A 20,298-nucleotide genomic window follows, 5' to 3' on the forward strand; every position below is an offset into this window, starting at 1 on the left:
ATTATCCCCTGCTCCATCTGGTTCCACCAATTAAAATATCACTCCTCTTCCAGTATAAAGCAACTACAATCATCGTTTAGGCCCACTGCTCAGAACACGTTGCTCCCTTTTCTGAATCCCTGAGCTGGTTCAGTCCTGCCTTCAGATGAAGCACACCATACCAACAATCACTCTAAAGGCTCTGTGCAATGCTGCCCCCTATCTACACTGTAAATCTTGTCTCTGTGATCCAACTTGTCTCCTTTACTATGCCAATGAACAGCTCCCTTTATTATCTTCTCCCACTCTCTCCTTCATGCTTTCTTCCATGCATCACTTTACACCTGGAATGATCTTCCTATTTCTGTGATACATACTCCCTCCCCTCTTCAATAAATCCCTCCTGCAAGGTCCACAAACTTTAACAAAAACAAAGCTTATATCCATTTTCTTTGTGTCATCTGTATTTTTTGTCTGATCATTGTCTGACTTTCAAATTGTAAGCGACACTGAACAGCAACTGCGTGTTAATTCAGATCTCATTGAGCATACTATCAGCAAATAAATATGTAATTTGTGATACTTTCTTGCAACATTTTGATGATTTTGCATAGGTTTCACAATAGCTGTTGAGAACAAACGTGGAGTTGTACAAGTTCTAATAACTAGCACGAGACACTTAATCAGCATACCGTATGTGTGATACATGAAAAGATGCCCGAAGTAGTCTTTTTCCAGTAATACTATTCCTCACTAAAGGGAAACTAAACTGGCTTCCATAGATAGATAAATTTGGGAAGGAAAACTGGACTATCAAGTCTTATCAGGATAATTCATTTTCTCTCATTTACATTAGATGAATGTGAGAAAATATCAGAGGGGTAGCCATGTTAGTCTGTACCCACAAAAACAATGAGGAGTCCGATGGTACCTGAACGAGTAAGGGATTTATTTAGGCATAAGCTTTCGTGGGTAAAAAATAGGTGTCAATACCAATGGAGGGAAAATTGCTTTTCTAGTGAGCCAGCCACTGCCAGTCCCTATTCAAGCCCAAATTAATGGTGTTAAGTTTGCAAATTAATTGTAGCTCTGCAGTTTCTCTTTGAAGTCTGTTTTTGAAGTTTTTTGTTGAAGGATGGCTATTTTTAAATCTGCTATTGAATGTCCAGGGAGATTGACGTGCTCTCCTACTGGCTTTTGTATGTTACCACTCCTGAGGTCTGATTTGTGTCCATTTATTATTTTATTATTTAATTTTTATTCATTTATTTATTCTTCTCTGCATAAAAGGGAATAAGGACTGGGAGTGGCTGGCTCACTACAAAAGCAATTTTCCTTCTGTTGGTATTGACACCTCCTCATCAATTATTGGGAGTGGCCCACATCCACTCTGACTGAATTGGCCTTGCCAACACTGCTTCTCCACTTGTAAGGTAACTCCCTTCGCTTCATCAGCCAGTATCTGTATGCCTGTATCTGTAATTTTCACTCCATGCATCTGAAGAAATAGGTTTTTTACCCATGAAAGCTTATGCCTATATAAATCGGTTAGTCGTTAAAGTGCCATCAGACTCCTCATTGTTTTTGTGAGAAAATATTTATCTAATAATTTCTAAATAATTACTGCAAAACAGAACAAGTTACTACACTGTGTTGTTACTACATCTAGTGTTGTATAAGTAATACGTTTTGCACCCTTAAGCAATTCTGTTGATGGCTCCCATTCATAGCAGCATTGTTTTGAGAATCTATTCACTTTGCATGCTAATAAACCACAGAGGATATTTCTAATAGATGTTACAACTCCATATACTGTAAGCTGTCAGCTGCCCTTCCTTCCCGCATAGTTTCCCTAGCCAATTTAGCACATCTGTTGTAATCTTGTGACTAATATTAAACAAGATTTCATACTATCCATTGCTATGAAAGAAATCAACAAATTTCAGACAACTCTGATTGGAAAATATGGAAAAATATGTTTGTTTGTTTGTAAGACTATATGCTTTTAAGGGTAATGACTGTGTATGCCTCGGCATTTGAAAAGCACTTCGTAAACTTCTGGATGTTCCTGCAATATAAATAATGAAATTACCATACAAAAAACTGTGGAAAAAGAATGTTAAGGTTGCAAAATCAAGCACTCAAAAGTTGGAAATGCCACAATAAGGCTTCCTGTGCAATCTTAGTTGACCTCCCCTTGTGCATATGTATTATGATACAATCTTCAGTTGCATGATGACATGCTATTTTTTTCCCAAAAGGACCCAGGCCTGAATCAGTGCACAGAAGGCATGGTGCTCAACAACTAAGCAGCTATTGAATATTTTGTTTTATCCTTGTTGTTCTATTACTAGCCCTGTGACTTATTTACTGCTCATTATTCAAACTCTGCTCTGAATAGTTATTCATTTCCTCACAGGTTTTTCTATAGGAAAACTATAGTTTTTCATCACTATAGTATCTGAATGCTTCAAACAGTAATGTATTTTCACACATCCCCTGTAAGAGGAATGGGTATTATCCCAATTTTATACCTGGACAGCTGAGGCACACAGAAATTAAAGTAAAAATTATTCATTAATCTTTGGTGCTCAATTTTGGACAACTAGAACCTGATTCTTCAGACTACTTTACATTCTATAGCACATCACAGGTTCAAAGCACAGTTCCCATTGACTTCAGTTGCAGCAATGAGTACTCAACACTTCTGCAAATTAGAGTTGAGGGTCTCAAGGTGGACACCAGGAAATGAGGAACACACAATTTGTGGCCATCTATGAGAAGTTTGGCTTAAATGATTTGCTCACCAGCACACTTCTCCTCTGGCAGAGGTTTGGATAAAATCCAATTCTCTAGGGCAGCATTTAACTGCCTTAACTACAAGACCATCCTTTCTCTTCCTGCAGTCCCCTACCTCATTCACTACAAACCTTCCAACTTTTGCCACAAATGAAGCATGAGTCCTGCAGACAACAGCTTCAGTGGGGGAGAGGGATAGCTCAGTGGTTTGGGCATTGGCCTGCTAAACCCAGGGTTGTGAGTTCAATCTTTGAGGTGGCTATTTAGGGATGGGGGTTTAAAAAAAACAAACCTGGGGTTCTGTCCTGCTTTGAGCAGGAGTTTGGACTAGATGAGGTCCCTTCCAATCCTGATATTCTATGATTACACAACCCTGATTTCTCCAAAGAACACCTTCTATTCGGTCCTCTGAATAAGGTACTTGTCCTGTAGAAAAGGGGAATATGTCCCAGTCTTCTACCCACCTTGACTCCCAGTCCCAGTTTTCTTGTCCATCCAGCCCCAGTCCTTCCCTGACTCCATTGCTAGCTTCCATTTCCAGTCTCCTGTCACAGTTTGCTCCATGTTTCCCCAACGCCAGCAGGGGGAACACTGAAAGCAAAGGAGAGTCTCTTTGCTATCAGTTCCAGAGCCCAGCACCAAAGCAGCCCATATCAACCAGAAGCAGAAATTGCAAGGAAAGTCCTGCTCAGCCCCTGCATCCCCAAGTTGGGGAGTGCTCAGTATTGACAGAAGCATCAGAGAATTTAGTTGCCAAACTATAACAAGTCTCAACTGAGGATGTACAAACTGAGATTTCTCAGAGGCTTAAATAGACCAAACTTGGACATTCTTTTTTTTGCCACAGAAACAACAGACTGCACAACCCTGATACAAAGGACACCTGCCTTTGCCAAGTTTCAGGTCTCTGCTCTAAAGTATGGAGGCACTAGAGCTTCTTAGCAAAACAGTTACAAGAATTTTAATGTGGGAAAAACATTTTCCTATATCTTTTCCTCACAAATGGCTGTGGAGTTTTTGCTGAAAGTTGGGGGGGGGGGCGGAATCAGCCTGAGCTGATTTGCATCCATGGTAGCGTATTCTCTACAATCTTCTGCTAATTCTGGTGTGGATAATAGTCCTTTTGATCCACCCAGGATACCACACTGTCTATCCAACATCATCTTTCTCTGCCTTGTCTGCCTTTCCAGTGCCTGAAAACATGCACTGCCACTGAGTGCCTTAAAACGTGCCCTGAAAATCTAATCTTTCTTTCCATAAGATCTCTGAGTAGTGTTTGCTGACCAACAATTTTCTATTGGTTAGATTATACTTTCAGAATTCTTCTATAACATCATAATTTGAAGTACCGTAGTACTGGTTTACACTACAAATTTATGTGGTAGAACTATGTTGCTCAGGATTTTCCACACCCCTTAGCAACTGACCTAACTCCTGGTGTAGACAGCACTATGTCGACAGGAGGACTTTTCTGTTTCAGCACTACAAGTACAGAAAATCGCATCATTTCTTATTATCCTGTGTTTGAACATCCACGTTTCACAGCTATAATTTAACACAGACCACATGCAAGTTTTTAAGAGTCAGAATTTAGTCTTCAGCTTTATGTCTCTTCTCTTTACAATTTACACTCTGCACTTTACAAAGGTGACTATAATTATTTCTCTTTTACAGATGGTGAAATTGAGGCACAGGATCAAATTACTGGTGCAAACACTGCCAGACCTCATCAGATGGTGTAAATCAGTGGTACTCAACTTTATTACACGGGAGGGCCAGATAAACCTAAGCACAATTTTGTGTGGTCCAAACAGATTCTACATCTTTTAATAAGATTTAAAGTCACCTGTACTGATTACCCTTTTAAGTTTTGTATGTATTTAGATAGACAATACTATACATAGAAACAACCTATTTACACACTCATGTAAACTAAAATTATGTAAACAAGATGAAACACTAATGAATTGGATGTTACTATACTGTGTTGAAGGAGGCCGCAGGCCTTATGAAATGCTCTGATGGGCTATGTTCAGACTGTGGGCTGTACGTTGGGCACCCTGGTGTAAACGATTTATTTTAGCTGCGGATCTAGCGACAGTGAGTTGAAGAGTCAGAAACAGAATCCAGATATTCTAATATTAGCTGCATCAGCCTTGGTGCAGATGAAGGAATCGTGCTGAGGTAACAATACTATCTTCATGGTGAATAAAAACAGGAACGCATCGTCATTGTTGTTGCTGCCATCAGTTGTGGAACAGAATTATTTTTGTCCAATACTCATCCTTTGAATATATGTTGTTAGTGATGTTAACTGAACAAGAAGAAATATCACTCCATATATTGGCCTGACATATGCATATTTCAGAGCAATTGTGCTTAGCTGGAAATATAAATCTAAACAATTTTCCAGCATGATCTGTTGGAGCTAGAATGAGATTATACTTCAATTAAAAAAACCTGAAAACTATTTCTGCTAAAACAATTTCATTTTCCTTATGCTTTTGGGACAAAAGAAAATTGTTGGTTTTGTATATACTTGCTATAGCAGATGCAGTGGTTTTTACATTTTAGTATTCTTTTGTTTCAACAATTTTTAAATCATTAATTCTTCCTCTACTGATCTTAAAATTCAACAGAACAAGTCATTAAAAGCATAGCACAAATCCAGTCTAGATCCTTTAACAAACTGCTATGTAATTCAGCTGGCACTCTGAAAAGAACATTTCCTCTTTTCTTGTTCCATTATGACAGAACTTTCTATAATCTGCAATTATCTCTACCCTACAAAACACACAAATGCGTGAAGGACAAATTCAGGAACTGTATCAGCATCATGAGGAGAAACAAGGGGACCAATGAAAACACGCTGACCTTCCAAAGATACAACATAGCATAACATACTGTACAAAAAAAAAAAAATCAAAATTATATATTTCCGATGCATTCTGCAGGTGGAAAAGTCTCTTATATTCTCCTGTCTCTTGCTCCACAAGAAACACTGCAAACATGACATTTCTCAATCTGATCTTTTTTTTGTTAATCATGTTAGATTCTTCAAGGCATTACACTGATATTATAATGTCAATGACAATCAACTGGCACTTCCTTAATTTAGGTGTTCCTTTCTCATTTCTACATGAGGAACACATTTTCAAACACCTTTATCATGGAAGAATAAATTGTACCAGTTCACAACACACTTTTAATTTTGTTTTTCTTAATTTGGATACCCAATATTTGGCCATATAGATCTGCATACATCGGTAATGTGAAACCACAGCCAGATAAACTCAACTGTGAGCCACAGCAGCTTGGACATTAAAGATTCCACAGTCCCCAACTATGCTAAATTCATTTATTTGGCAAGTAAGGGCAGTTTGTTTTAATTATTTATTACCATACTTCACAGCATATCAACAAATATGTGTAAAATGAAACCTCAATAAAATGAGATTCCTCACTACAGCTCTATTAATTAAATCCTTATGGAAATGCCAGGTAAAACATCTAGATTTTGTTACTGAGAAACACTGAGTTTGTGGATCAGCAAACTGAAAAGTAGCAAAGTTCTGCTGTATTCAGATATACTTCCACTCTGCTCCTTTATTGATACCAATTAAAGTATTCAGTAATAGAGCCTTAAAGATTAACAGAGAAGTAAAGAATGAGATACATGCTCATCTGACAGTTCTTTTGTTATCCTGCAACAGAAATGGCAGCATTTTACTACTAAGGCAATTGCAGTAGGTCTCAATAGAATCCTTCAGACTCAAACCAAGTGTTAAAATAAAGTTAAATGCTAATGAACGATTAAGTTGTTCCCCCTAACAGAACCCTCGATCCAGTAGCCAACTTTACTTACTGCTCCATCTTGTCTTTTTATACTGGTTTATCCCTCTCATTACTCTAATGCTTTGCTTCATTCTCCATCATCACTATCTTTCTGCTTCTTCAGCATTGTCCCTCCATTTCAGGTTTGTGGTATAAATCACCTTATCAAACTAACCCTATAAAACTTCATACTCTCACTGCAGAACCCTGTCTCTACACAATCTCCCTGGCAAGCCCTATTCCAGTCAGTATACCTCTCAAAAGGCTTGTCTTTACTGCAACAGGCAGCGTTAGTTAGTACGCTCGAGTTCCCACACTCCAGCTAGCCTAGCTTGAGTGCAGTGAGAGTGGCTGCTCTATAAAACATTCAAACTACATAACATGATTTGATTATCAGGACGCTGTGAGAGGCTTAGCATCTGACGAGTTGTTGGAAACTCAAGCTGCTGGAAACTCACTCCATTATTAGCTCCAGCATCAGCAGCACTTGAGCTTCAACTCACACCTTGGATGTGTGTCCTTAAAGCATTATTTAACTCGAGCTTAGAGATTTTTGTGTGTGCACAGGAGTTGGGCAAAACTCAACTTATACCTGGAGCTAATAATGCCATGAAGACAAGCCCTAATTCTATGACCATTGCCCTCTTTTTCAAGTATAACATATTCCTCTGACCTCAATGTACGAAGTCTGCTCTTGCCTTACCAGTGGTTTTTCTTTTCCCAAATTTTCCAATCACAAATCACTAACTTCAGTGTAATGCATTTATAAAGGGTATACAATCCCTTCTGGGCACTGGGAGCACAACCAACAGCACACTCCCCCTACCCCTGAGAATGCCCACTGCATGAACAGAACTGATCAGAGGGCTGAAGAGAAAGTATATGGGGACTGAGAAGTTGGAGGAAGTGAAAGAATCACAGAACAACTGCACAACTTTGTCTTCTTGAGATTTGAAGGCAACACTATCTTCTGCTTCACAAATTCTTGAAGTTTTAACTTGCTGAGTTTTCAGAGCACTTTTTCAGTGGGAAGGGAGAACCTGGCCCTAAGCAAATGAGAATGTACTCTTTGAATATCCTAAAGGTTAAATGAAGAGCGGATTCCCTTTCAACACCTGAGATCAGGGATCTGTGTTTCTTCTACAAGTGAAATATATCATCAGTTGCAGTAGAGAAGGTAACAGCACTTCCCATTTGGCTCTAAAAGTTCTAGGTATGTTATCAAATAAAGCAAGGAAAGTACAGGGCTCTGAACTCAGGATCTGACAGCTAAGAGAAAAAGGAAATAATTTTCAAATATAAAATATTTGTGTTTGAAAAAAAATATATATTTACTATTTTAAGCAGAAAAACTCTGTTAATGTTTTTAATACCAAGGCATTGCTGTTCTTTGAATCTCTCTTCTAAACTACATTCCAGTTTTGAATAGTCAAATATAAATATGTTCTTTGTATACAGCAGTAGTCACCCAAACTGTGAGGTGTGCCCCACTAGAGGGGTGCGGAGGAACATTTGGGGCGGGGGAACAGAGGGCACAGACAAGCCCCAATGAGGGGCAGGGAGGGAGCATCACCCAAGCAACTCTGTCCTCAGCTGCAGCTCTGCTCCGCTCTCCTGATCTGGCCCTGGCCCTGGCCCCAACTGAGGGAGACACCTTAGAGGAACTGGATTTTCAAAGGGCAAGTGCTTCGTAGTTTCTAATAAACATTCCCATTATAATGTCTCTTACATTGAGCACCCAAACATTGAGGCACACAAAATCACTAGTCACTTTTTGAAAATTTAAGCCTGAGAGTTTATCTATTGGTTTTCATCTATTTGATCAGGTCTGCAATGTCGTGATCAGTTGCTGCCCATTATTTTTAACAAGAGCTGATTTGCCTAATATGGTGCATTATAGATTCATTGCTGTGAGCAAACTGCTTCAATTCCCACAAGTAGTCAACAAGAACAGTAGAGAGATAAGGTGGGTGAGGTAATATCTTTTATTGGACCAACTTCTGTTGGAGCGAACAACAACAGAAGTTGGACCAATAAAAGGTACTACCTTCCCCACCTTGTCTCTCTAATATCCTGGGACCAACACAGCTACAACAACACTGGAAAAACAATAGAGGTACAGCTTGGATTAAGCTAGACACCATCTATGGGCATGTCCCTTGCTGTGGCAAACATCTGAGGCATTTAAAAAACAAAATGAGTTTAAAAAACTAAAAATGTTTGCTTGTAAATAGCATCCATTACAATATATATTACTATCCATTGCTATATATATTACTATACTGCATAAATAGACTCCTTACAGAGTTTCCCTCACTATATTTGCAGCCTGCACAGCCATACAAAGTAATAAGCTTGGACTGCTAAACATGGACAGGACACGAGAACAGTCATGAGACCACGACAGAAGGGAACATTCCCCAAGATAAAAATCAAAATCAATGCAAGTTTTTAAAATTTGATGAGTAAAACTTGTTTTAAAATCCTACCTGATTTGCTCTTTCGAGATCTGTCATGATCATCTCAATTTCATCAGCCCTGGGAAAACAAAAAACATAAGCTCTGTTACTATATGAGAAGAAGAGCCTCTAGGTTGTGTGTTTTCAGTCTATTGTGCAATTTTTAACATTCATGTAGAAAAATACCAGAGAGAAATATTTTAAAAGGACACAGTTAAGTCTGAAAGACCAAACTTTTGACCTATTAGCTCTATTTTGGATTTCACTTGTGCATACAGGTATGTACTTACCTCTTACCCACTATGTATGTAAGACTGTGAAAAAGAATTATGCATCAATTTGCTGCTTTAGGGTCACTACCATTATACATTTTATCTAAAAATACTTGGCTTGCAAACTTTAAGAAGTAAAACAAAACAATTTTACAGTACTTAGAATAGATTACTCAAAAGGTTAGATTTTTGGCCTCTGAATTATGAAAAAATTAAAAATACCGAAAAAAAGATTAAGGTTGAAAGTGTTTCAGTTCTGCTAGGGTATCTAAATATCATAACGTTCTCCAAACATCTGGCCATTTTACATTCTGTACTGGAAGAAGTGCTGCAATACTTGGGCAAAGTGAAGGAAGTAAATAGCAAAGTTTCAAATTTACATCTGAATTTCCCAACTTTACGTTTGACCATATTTTAACATTTATGGCAATCTTCCTCTTTTTAACATTTCATTTAAAATTTTCAAAAAATGACATACCAGGAAGTTTAAAAAAATCTAAATATAGATTTAAAGTATCAGACAGTATTGTTAGTTTAGAGTCAGGCCTGTAATACATTTTACAAAAATTGATAAGACTGTTAAAGGGTTACAGAAATGTAAGTAGTAAAGGAAAAGCAGTTCAATCAAACAATTCATAGCTGGCTGGCTACCTTAGACAACTAGCCCTACACATGCAAACTCTTGCCCCTGCATGGAGCCCCACTGATTTCCATGGGACTCTGCCCACTTGGATGCAGTTGCAGGATCAGAGAGCCCTACAGCCTGAAGATAAAAGTGGTCTCTATTTTATGCAAACATCCTTTTTTTTTTTTTTTTTGGGGGGGGTGGGGGAGGAGAGGGGGGCAAGCCTGATAGCAGGACATCATCAGTGAAGGCTTTTAGAGTCTGGGATTTCCTCCTTCTGCCGATGCAAAACAGTCTGAATTTGTTTTCCTGTTGGGCATGCAGTAAGGCCCATTTATTTGCTTGGGTCTGTGCTAGGAGAGGGTAGGGTGAGCAGAGAGCAAATGTGAAAAATTGGGACTGGGTGGGGGTGGGGGGGTAATAGGAACCTATATAAGAAAAAGACCCAAAAATCAGGACTGTCCCTATAAAATTGGGACATCTGGTCATCCTAGGAGAGAGGTGCAATAATGCCATTGTTTTAAACTGTATCCCTTATTTCTAATATTTACAGGAGCTCCAAGGATTGCCTGTTGAGGTCTCCATTGGATAATATGGAAAACAGACCAACATGTGTTTCGCAGTACAATCTTTTCTCTTTTGGCAGGAGCAGATGAACTGTTATACTGGGAAGAAGACATGCACAAGATGTTCTGAATTGCTAATACGCATTATTTACTGGACTATATATTTTCCCTTGGGACAAACATAGTTCCAAGTGTTTAGGTCCCAATGACATGATGAACTTGGAGAGGTTATATGAGCCTGTGATTACTTTTATATGGCAGTTCTGAAATATAAATCTCTTTTTTTAGCATCAGGCCTGAAAAGTCTGTTCCCACTGCTAAACCACATATTAAAATGAAACTACTTTTAGAAAGGGATTTTCATATGGAAAACAGTGTCTCTTAACAGGATAAGTACCAGAACATTCAAATGATCAAATCAGGCATCTCCAGTGATGTGTCATATGGAAGAAGTCAAGTTAAAGCACTGAAGAAACTGTTGTTTTATCTCACTTTAGAAAAAAAATCTTAACAGCTCTTAAAAGAAAACTGAAGTGTAATAAAAGAAATATTTTATTATTATTATTATTATTATTGTCATTCACCGCAAGCCAACAAGATTTCTGGCTCCAAACATAAGACGACAACGACAGTCCCTGCCTACAAGATTACAATCTAATATAGACAGACATAAACAGTTCTGACACGTACAAAGCATGAAATGCCAGTATGAGTCGGAGGTGGCGTAAAAGTCCAGCACCGGTCATTTCTTAAAGACTTTGCTGAAGAAATGTATTTTGAGGAGGAATTTTAAGGAGGAGGGAAAGGTCGTCTGGTACCGGAGAACAGGGAGTATATTCCAAACATAAGGAACATTGTGAGAGGGGAATACAAAATAGGGAGGCAGGAGAGAGGCTTGGGACAAGAAATGAGAGAGGAAATAGAAAAAGGGAAAGCAGAGATCTAAGCTGGAGCTGAATGCAGTGCCTGACAGGTGAAGACAAGGTGCTTGAACTTTTTTAGGACAATCACTATCTAATTACAAAGAAGTATAAATCCCAGTATTTTAAAGCAATAGCATATTTGGGACAGAATTTAAGAGACCTACCATAACACTGCTGGGGACACTCATGTACAAGAGGCTAAACAAGGTTGGAGGACTCTAAAAATAGTGATTCAAGTTCTACCCTCAGATATACAATCTCACTGATTACAGTGGGAACTGTACACCTGTATCTAAAGGCAACTTTTTCCTTATATTCAGCTATATACCACCCGACTAATTTTGGGGTGTACTTCTTTCTTCTTTTCACACAGGTATTTGTCCTACCTTGTTTTTCTACCTCATAATACTTCTGTATACATCTAATAAAAAGATGCAAACTCCCTAAGAACTTCAAAATAAACATCTCTGGTGCAGCAATCTGAACACTCAGTGAGGCTGTGCTGTAACCATAAATATTATCTTTCAGTACAGTAATGAATTAAATTACTGTATGCTCTTTCGAAGAGCAAGTGTCAACAGCATTTAGAAGAATCTTCAAAAGGATTCATTCTTTTCATTTTAAAAGCTCAACTACCACATCAATAGCTGGCACTCCGACAATCTAAAATCACTTATGTCTTAAAGTCTCCAATAGCTATGTACATTGTTTGCTCAGCAAAAGTATTTATTAATAAAAAAAAGCAAGTTCTCACTTTTTTATGTGCTTATAAAAACAAGCTCTCATTTATTTATTACTTACAAGGCACTGTGTAATGCTTAGCCTTCAAGGCAGTGGATGGTTCCATTTTGGTCTAGAAAACATAGCTCACTGAATCAGAACCACAAAGGTCATTCCAGTGTACTCTCTGTATGGGCTAGTTTCTGCAACGTTTACTCACTTTGAGTAAACTCTTTCAACAGTTCCATTTATTGAAATGGAACTATTCAACAAGCACAGTACTACACAAACAAGCTAACGGGGGGGGGGGGGAGGCGGCGCAGAATCGGATTCTATGGGTTTTAACTTAAAATCTAATAAGAAACTTAAAAAAATATGATCAGGTTTAAATAACCATAAAAACTATGAATTGATTATAATCCTGGATCTGGAGATGGCTTCAAACAACAGCTCTAAGAGAGGCGTGAACTGCCCTATTTATCTCAATGGGCTCTGAGAAAGACAATTTAATGTCAACATTATTAGTTATTTCACTGCTGACCATTTTAGAAGAAACATCCAACTCATGTGTGATCGTGGGACAAACAACTGCCTCACTCACCCTTCTACTGTCCCTAAATCTAGAATGCACTGAAAATGAAAATGTGGGATCAGAATAAAATCAATTTCATTTTAATTGACATTAAAAGGCAGGGATTACTGCTTTATTCATTGTTGTATTGAGTCAATTAAAAAAAAACTTTTTTTTTTAAATTTAAAGGAAGCTGCCACTGATTTCCACATGGTTTCACCAGAGTGACATGTAATGTAGAGACCTGCCACAGTATTCAAGGTGTTGGAGAACCATGGACTTATATAGAGGCAATATGACATTTTCTAACTTATTACCTTTCCCTTTCTTAATGATTCCCAACATTCTATTACGACGAGCCACGAAGGATTGTGGCGGCAGATGGAGCATCAGCCAAAATGCTGCCGACAAGCGGTGTCATCCAGAGGCATCGTCCGCTGGCCAGTACGTGGGCGTACTGCGTTGGGGACCCCTGTTGTATTTGTTTTCTTGGCTGCTGCTGCACACTGAGTGGATGTTTTCAGATAATTATCCACAATGACTCCAAGATCTCTTTCTTGACTGGTAACAGCTAACTTAGACCCCATCATTTTATATGTATAGTTGGGATTATGTTTTCCAGTGTGCATTACTTTGCATTTATCAACACTGAATTTCATCTGCCATTTTGTTGCCCAGTCACCCAGTTTTGAGAACTCTTCACAGTCTGCCTGAGACTTAACTATCTTGAGTAGTTTTGTATCATCTGCAAATTTTGCCACCTCACTGTTTACCCCCTTTCCCAGATCATTTATGAATACGTTGAATAGGACTGGGACCCCACTACAGACCCCTGGGGGACACCACCATTTACCTCTCTCCTTTATGAAAACTGACCATTGTTTCCTATCTCTTAACCAATTACCAATCCAAGAGAGGACCTTCCCTCTTATCCCATGACAGCTTACTTTGCTTAAGAGCCTTTGGTGAGGGATCTTGTCAAAGGATTTCTGAAAAATCTAAGTGAACTATATCCACTAGATCCCCCTTGTTCACATGCTTGTTGACCCCCTTAAAGAATTCTAGTAGATTTCTGAGACATAATTTCCCTTTACAAAAACCATGTTGACTTTTCTCCAACAAATTATATTCATCTAGGTGTTTCACAACTCGTGGGCCCGCTACAGAGAGGGGTAAAAGATAGAGCAGCCCCAATTGCCTCAACTTCTTCACTAACAAGTCCAGGTAAGGACTCCATATCACTTGGAAGGAGGATGGGTTGTGAGAGCCACAGGGACAAAAGCACCTTGAATAACTGCAGTACTGTAAAATAGGCAACCTCTCTAAGCATTTGCCCACCAAGAGTATCTGGAAGTTATCCCATAAGGATATGGGCTGGAGTCCCTATCTAAATGACTGTAGAACACCCCTGCTAAGCTGTGCATTTGATCTAGAAGCTGAGCCAATAGACTGAACTCCTGGTAGCTGCTCTACAGATTTCAAGAATAGGTACTCTCTTAAACAAGCTATGCACATTGAATGTGAACTAACCTGAGAGGGAATGGGTAGTTTATTCAAAGAGCAGGACATTTTAATGCAATCTATAACCCATTTGGACACACTCTTAGAGGAAGCAGACTTAGATTTATAAAAGACCATGAAAAGCTGAGGTGATTGCAGAAAGGCTTTGTCCTGGAAAGGTAAAATGAAAAAGACATAGCCCTAAGAATATCTAGTGTGTGGAGTATGGACTCTTCAACAGAGTAATGAGTCTTAGGAAGAAACACCAGTAGGTGAATACATTGGTTTATAGGAAAATCAAGCAATTTTCGATAGAAATTTCAGGTGAGATGTGAGAGTTACTTGGTCCTTATGAAATACTGTATAAGGCTGTTCAACCATTAAAGCTTGATTTTTGTTCCCTCTACAAGTCAAGATGATGGGGACTAAAACAACCATTTTATCAGAAAGGTGATGCATAGGCTCAGAGGGAGAGTCTTTCAAAGCAGCAAGTATCCCATTCAAGTCCCAGGTAGGGAATGGCTCCCTCATTGGTCGAAACATCTTAATAGGGTTTTTAGAAAATTAAGAAACAGTGGAAGGGGGGAAAAATGGACAATTGTCAACGGGTGCTAAATGGACTCCAACAAAGCTAACCAAAAGCAACACATTCTAAAGACAATAAGTAGCCCAAAACAGAAGCAACCAAGAGTTTAACAAGATTCTGAAAAGACTACAAAGGGAAGAGTTTTCTCCTTGATGCATTTTTTTGGTGGAAGCTTTCCTGCTTTGAATCAAAACTGCTTGCAGAGATGCTGGCAGGGATCTGTTCACAAAATAAAGTCAGCAAGATTCTATGCTGTTAATGCATTGACTCTGAGTCTGGGGGCAGCATCAGGCCTTGGCTCTGTCAGATGATGTCAAGTAGGTTCAAAAAGAGGAAGAGGGTGACTGATCAACTGCTGCATTAGATGGGAATACCAGAACTGACATGCCCAGGCTGCAGCTATCAATATCACCTGAGTTTTGTCCTGGAGTCCCTTCATTAGAACCCTTGGAATTAAGGAACTAAAGGAGGGTTGTGGAGGAGACAAACCATATTATTTTAGCAGCAAAGTAGAAATGTGTCTCAGAAATCCCAGGCTTAGTCCTGCCCAGGAGCAGTCCCACGAGCAGTGAGAAGGAAAGGAGTGGCAGCTGGGGCTGTTCTGCCTTTTATACCCTCACTGTAAGGGATGCGAGAATGTACAGGGTACATGCACAACCCCACCAGACACTAATGGTTAAAAGATTCCAGGTTCTCTCACACACACTGGGATCTGCATGGACAAATGTTCAAAGAAGAACTGAAGTGTTAAATGACTGCTCAGCAATGCACCACAATTCACCTCTCATTTACATAACCATCACATTAAAGATATATAGCATTAATCATTAAAACAGATCTCAGTCAATAAATCTACAGTTTCCAACTATAAATTGAGAGGGTTTCTCACAACTCCTTTCTTCCATCTTTTGCTGATTTAATAATGTTGCAGAATTTAAATACCGGCAACCTTCCTTCTCCCTCATTTAAACACAAAGCATATCAAAATTATGGAATTATTCTTGGCTTGGCCTTGAGCAGCTCAATACGGTGTCAAAGCAACAGCATGTAAAAAGCAACTAAAATGCAAGTCATATTCAAGCATGTGGGCCACGGAGCTATCAAAGACTGCCTGCAACTGTCATTCAAGGCTCAGTCATCTTCATACAGGAAAAATGAAACATCTGTGCCCCAGAAAATTAAGTTATGTATTGCATAATTCATTTGGTGTCTGCCATTGGAGCCATTTTATTGTTCCAGGGATAAACATGTTTGATTATTTTTGTTTTCCATTGCCTTAGTGGTCTTCCTGTTTATCTAACCATCCCACAACACAACAATGTAGATTGCAATTATATAAAACAAGGTTACAGTCTGCTTGTAAGATGTGGGAAATCATCCGTCTTGTTAAACACATTAAGATGGCACCAGTATTACATATTATATCCAATGTAATTTTATTCAGTTTGATTCTTTTTGGTCCATTCTATAGTTATATTTGACGGTGCTGTCATTGCTTCCTAAGCATACAAGCATCAACAATTGACCACCTTTTTATCCTCCGGTTGCCTCCCCCACATCTGATTTAAGTACTTCAATATCTCCTAGATTAACTCCTCTCCTTGTCATCTCACCTCTACTTTGAAACCCATTACTTACTCCTTTACAAGAAGTTTCCATTCCCCCTTGGTAACCTGAGCTATTCTCTCCCTCACACCCCATTAACAGGATATACATGTTCTGTATGTACATATGCACAATAGGAGTACCTTATGACTATCCTGTACAGTCACTGAAGAGTTTCTTGCAGAACAGCGTGCTATGACCAGCCAGAGTGCCAGACAAAAAGCATATTTTTCCTATGAGTTAGGGAGCCGAGAAATTGTTCTCTTTGTAAAAAACAATGAAGGTTTCTTTTTTTAATTGCAGTTCTGGGTATTTAGATAGCACAATCTTTTTAAATGTCATATACAATAGGTACTTAAACTGTAAGCAAATTCCCATCACTGATATGGATCTTGCTTCAGGATCATAGAGATAGAAAGGGTTTATCAGATTGAGATCATCCATCCTGTAAATATAGGATACAGTTTTCCAATAGGATGACATATCTGGTTACACTGATACCATATTGTATTGACTAAGGGGGTTTACCAAGTAATTGTCCAAGATAACCTTGGCTTTATTATGTTCGGAACACCTTCTTAGATAACGGTGACATAAACCAATTTATTTTGGGACATCACATTTCCTGACTGCCTGTTTGATTTTGTTTTTAAATATGTATTTTGGTTAAAAAGTACAGTGACATAGAAATGCCAATAAAACTCATTGAAGAAACCTTTTGTGCTAAGGGATTCCTCTGAAAACAAACTATTTAAAATTCAATATCCTAGCTACCACCTGAGCTGGAACAAGGGCTGTACCAGGGGAAAGGATTGTGCCCAGACTAGGAGGTGTCCAGTCTGTGAAAGAAACTTATGAAAACATCTCTGAGGGTGAGATTCTGTCTGTACTCAGTTGTATTACTGTATTAGTCTTAGATTTGCGTGTTTTATTTTCTTTGACTCGGTAATTCACTTTGTTCTGTCTGTTACTACTTGGAACCACTTAAATCCTACTTTCTGTATTTAATAAAATCTTTTAACTTATTAATTAAAAAAAAAAGCATACCAAACAAACAAAAAAGGATTAATCAAATGTAGTAATTCATAAATATTTACAGATAAGGCAGTTTACAAGTGTTGAAGGGAAGGTTTAAAAACTTACCCAGTCTGCAGGACTTTGCACTGTTAAAAGTTTAACTTTGCACACATCAAAAACGACATTCTACTTAATATCTTTTCCAGTTCAAAACATGAGTTAAATCAGTTTCAGGTTCCACACCTATCATTTCCCAATTTCTAACTGTTTGTCATCCCCAGGTTCCAGTAAGAAATGTAAAAATGTTGTCAAATGCACAAAATACACAAATTGAAAGAATTAAGAAAAAATAACTTCCTCCAATATTTCAGCAAAAGCAGCAAAGAGTCCTGTGGCACCTTATAGACTAACAGATGTTTTGGAGCATGAGCTTTCGTGGGTGAATATCCATGTGCCATGCATCTGATGAAGTGGGTATTCACCCACGAAAGCTCATGCTCCAAAACGTCTGTTAGTCTATAAGGTGCCACAGGACTCTTTGCTGCTTTTATAGATTTAGACTAACACGGCTCACCCTCTGATACTCCAATATTTCAGTTACAGTAATCTTAACTATTCCTTGTAACAATTGTAGGTAAAAATATCCAGGTGGAAATGTGTTTTGTGAAGGACGATCTTTCAAAAAACAATTATGTTAGACAGTATTTGATTAAAAACATGAACTATATTTTAAAAAAGTAAAGTAGCTATGTTCCCAGAAGTTAGCAGTCTTATTGTAATGATCACCTTTCTATAAATTGATTTTATTTGTCAGCTGCTCTAGATGTCAGTTCATTTACTACAACTTCCTGCTTAGAATTTACATCACTCTTGAAAACTTTACAAAAATTGTCTTTTGCTTGGTCAATATAGATTTGACTGAGCAAACATTTTGCTGACTCAGGGTCAAAGGTCAAAGTACCTTGCTGGATTGAGTGCTACATCTTTAATATACAGTGACAAATTACAAAACTCCCATTGCCTCTAATGGGGCCAGGATTTCCCCTAGGATGTTGTGATCTTGTATGGTGTTCAAAAATTTTTGGCAGAACACAGTTAATCCTATTTAAATGGTAACTTATGTGCTGATACCTCTATATCCAGCCTTTGGTATTTTGCATAGAAGTAATAACTTTACCATCCATAAGTATAAGAATAAATGTATTCATTTTGTGCTCCAGATGGACAAATGTGAAATTGATCTTCTGTGGAATTCCAACACATTGCCTGAAGTAAGACCTAGAACAGCTGAAATGATGTGTTTAGTTTTGCTTTAAAAATATACAAAGCATAAAAATATCCATTGATGTGACAAGCTTTAACTGATTCTGTAATTTTAGCAAGTTATTTTATCACTTTTTCTTCAAAGTAATAAAAATAACAATGGAGGATTTTGGTTTTGGGAAACACAGTGCTTAGAATAATTTTACTTATTTTTATTGAGTCAAATCCAAATCCCCAAAATAAGTGACATTAATTGGAAATGTTAAATACCATTCCTTTTACTGTAACACCAACAACATGTAAAGGACAAGAAGTAATAGTTATAAAATCTTTGATACTTAGTAGATAAGCAACAGTTGTTACAAATTAAGGCTGTGATCTTATTCACATACTAACTTTGCACACTGTGAATCGTCACATTAAAGACATTGGGACTCCTTGCAGGACATAAGGCTAAGCACATATATAAATCCACAGAATCAGGGCCTAAGATACTCTAGAACGTCAACCTTCTCAAATATAATCATCTCAGTATGAATTCTCTCTCCTCCTCAGGACTGGTCCACACTGAAAAGTGATATCAGCATAGCTACATATCTCAGGTGTGTGAAAATCCCCTCACACCCCCAAGCAACATAGATAAGATGTAGACTGTACCTAGACAACAGAATTCTTCCATCAACCTAGCTACTGCCTCTTGGGAGGTGGGTATGGGAAAACCCTTCTGTTTTGATATGATATGATAAACTGATGATGAAATGATATGATATGATAAACCCTACAGTGATGGGAAAACCCTTCTGTTGCTGTAGTAAGTGTCTACACTGAAGCACTACAGCAGCATAGTTGCACATAGTCTTAATTAAATGAATGGCAGTGTCTGACATTTCTATATATTTTGTTTTCTTTAATATAAAAATAACTTTAGAAAAAACAGAAAACTACACATGATTTTTTACTATAGCAACAGAGCAGATTAAAAATCTACCTTTAGAAACTGATTTTCAGTGATACTGAGCACCAGCATCTCCCATTAGCAGCAAAGGTGTTGTGGGGGCTCAGCATTTCTGAAAATCAAGCTCCTTGTAACTTCATTAATTCGCTATATTCTTTATTCTGCATCTTTGTTCTTTAAGAAAATGACAACATGTGTTTTTCTTCCACTAAGATCAAATCATAATCAGTGAAAATGGGTGCCCAGTGTAACAATATAACAAAGCAATCTTATATAGATGTGTCACTCCAAATATGTGCTCATGCCATGGGAAAATAACATGTTTACCAATGTAGCGATGACAGACCATCAATGCCTACCTTGTGGTGAATGGTACTTTTCCAGTGGCTTATGCACATATTCAAGTAACCACAAAAATTAAAGAAAAAACACCCCACTTTTACCAAAATTCTCTGAACAAACTTGTTCTCCAAATTGTTGTCAGGCTTATTCTGGCAGTCACATGGCTTAGCCCACCCAGCCTCACTTTGGGTAATTCATACTGTAGGGTACTGTAGAATATGGAATACACTGCCTGAATGACTTATTTGCATGAAGCAAGATAAAAATAACCAATAGTTTGCA

At 38.1% G+C, this 20,298-nt stretch overlaps 1 protein-coding gene across 3 annotated transcripts in view; it reads right to left on the bottom strand.

Annotated features, from left to right (window-relative positions):
- CUX1 (cut like homeobox 1) overlaps window positions 1-20,298 on the bottom strand; it is a 401,218-nt gene that overhangs the window by 139,784 nt on the left and 241,136 nt on the right. For all 3 annotated transcript variants that reach the window (XM_050929095.1, XM_050929093.1, XM_050929094.1), the window contains exon 9: window positions 9,102-9,150. In XM_050929095.1, the coding sequence (XP_050785052.1) occupies window positions 9,102-9,150 (49 nt within the window). The remainder of the gene's footprint in view (window positions 1-9,101; window positions 9,151-20,298) is intronic.

This window comes from Gopherus flavomarginatus, chromosome 19 (genome assembly GCF_025201925.1).
Source record: "Gopherus flavomarginatus isolate rGopFla2 chromosome 19, rGopFla2.mat.asm, whole genome shotgun sequence".
In the NCBI taxonomy this organism is placed as follows: domain Eukaryota; kingdom Metazoa; phylum Chordata; order Testudines; family Testudinidae; genus Gopherus; species Gopherus flavomarginatus.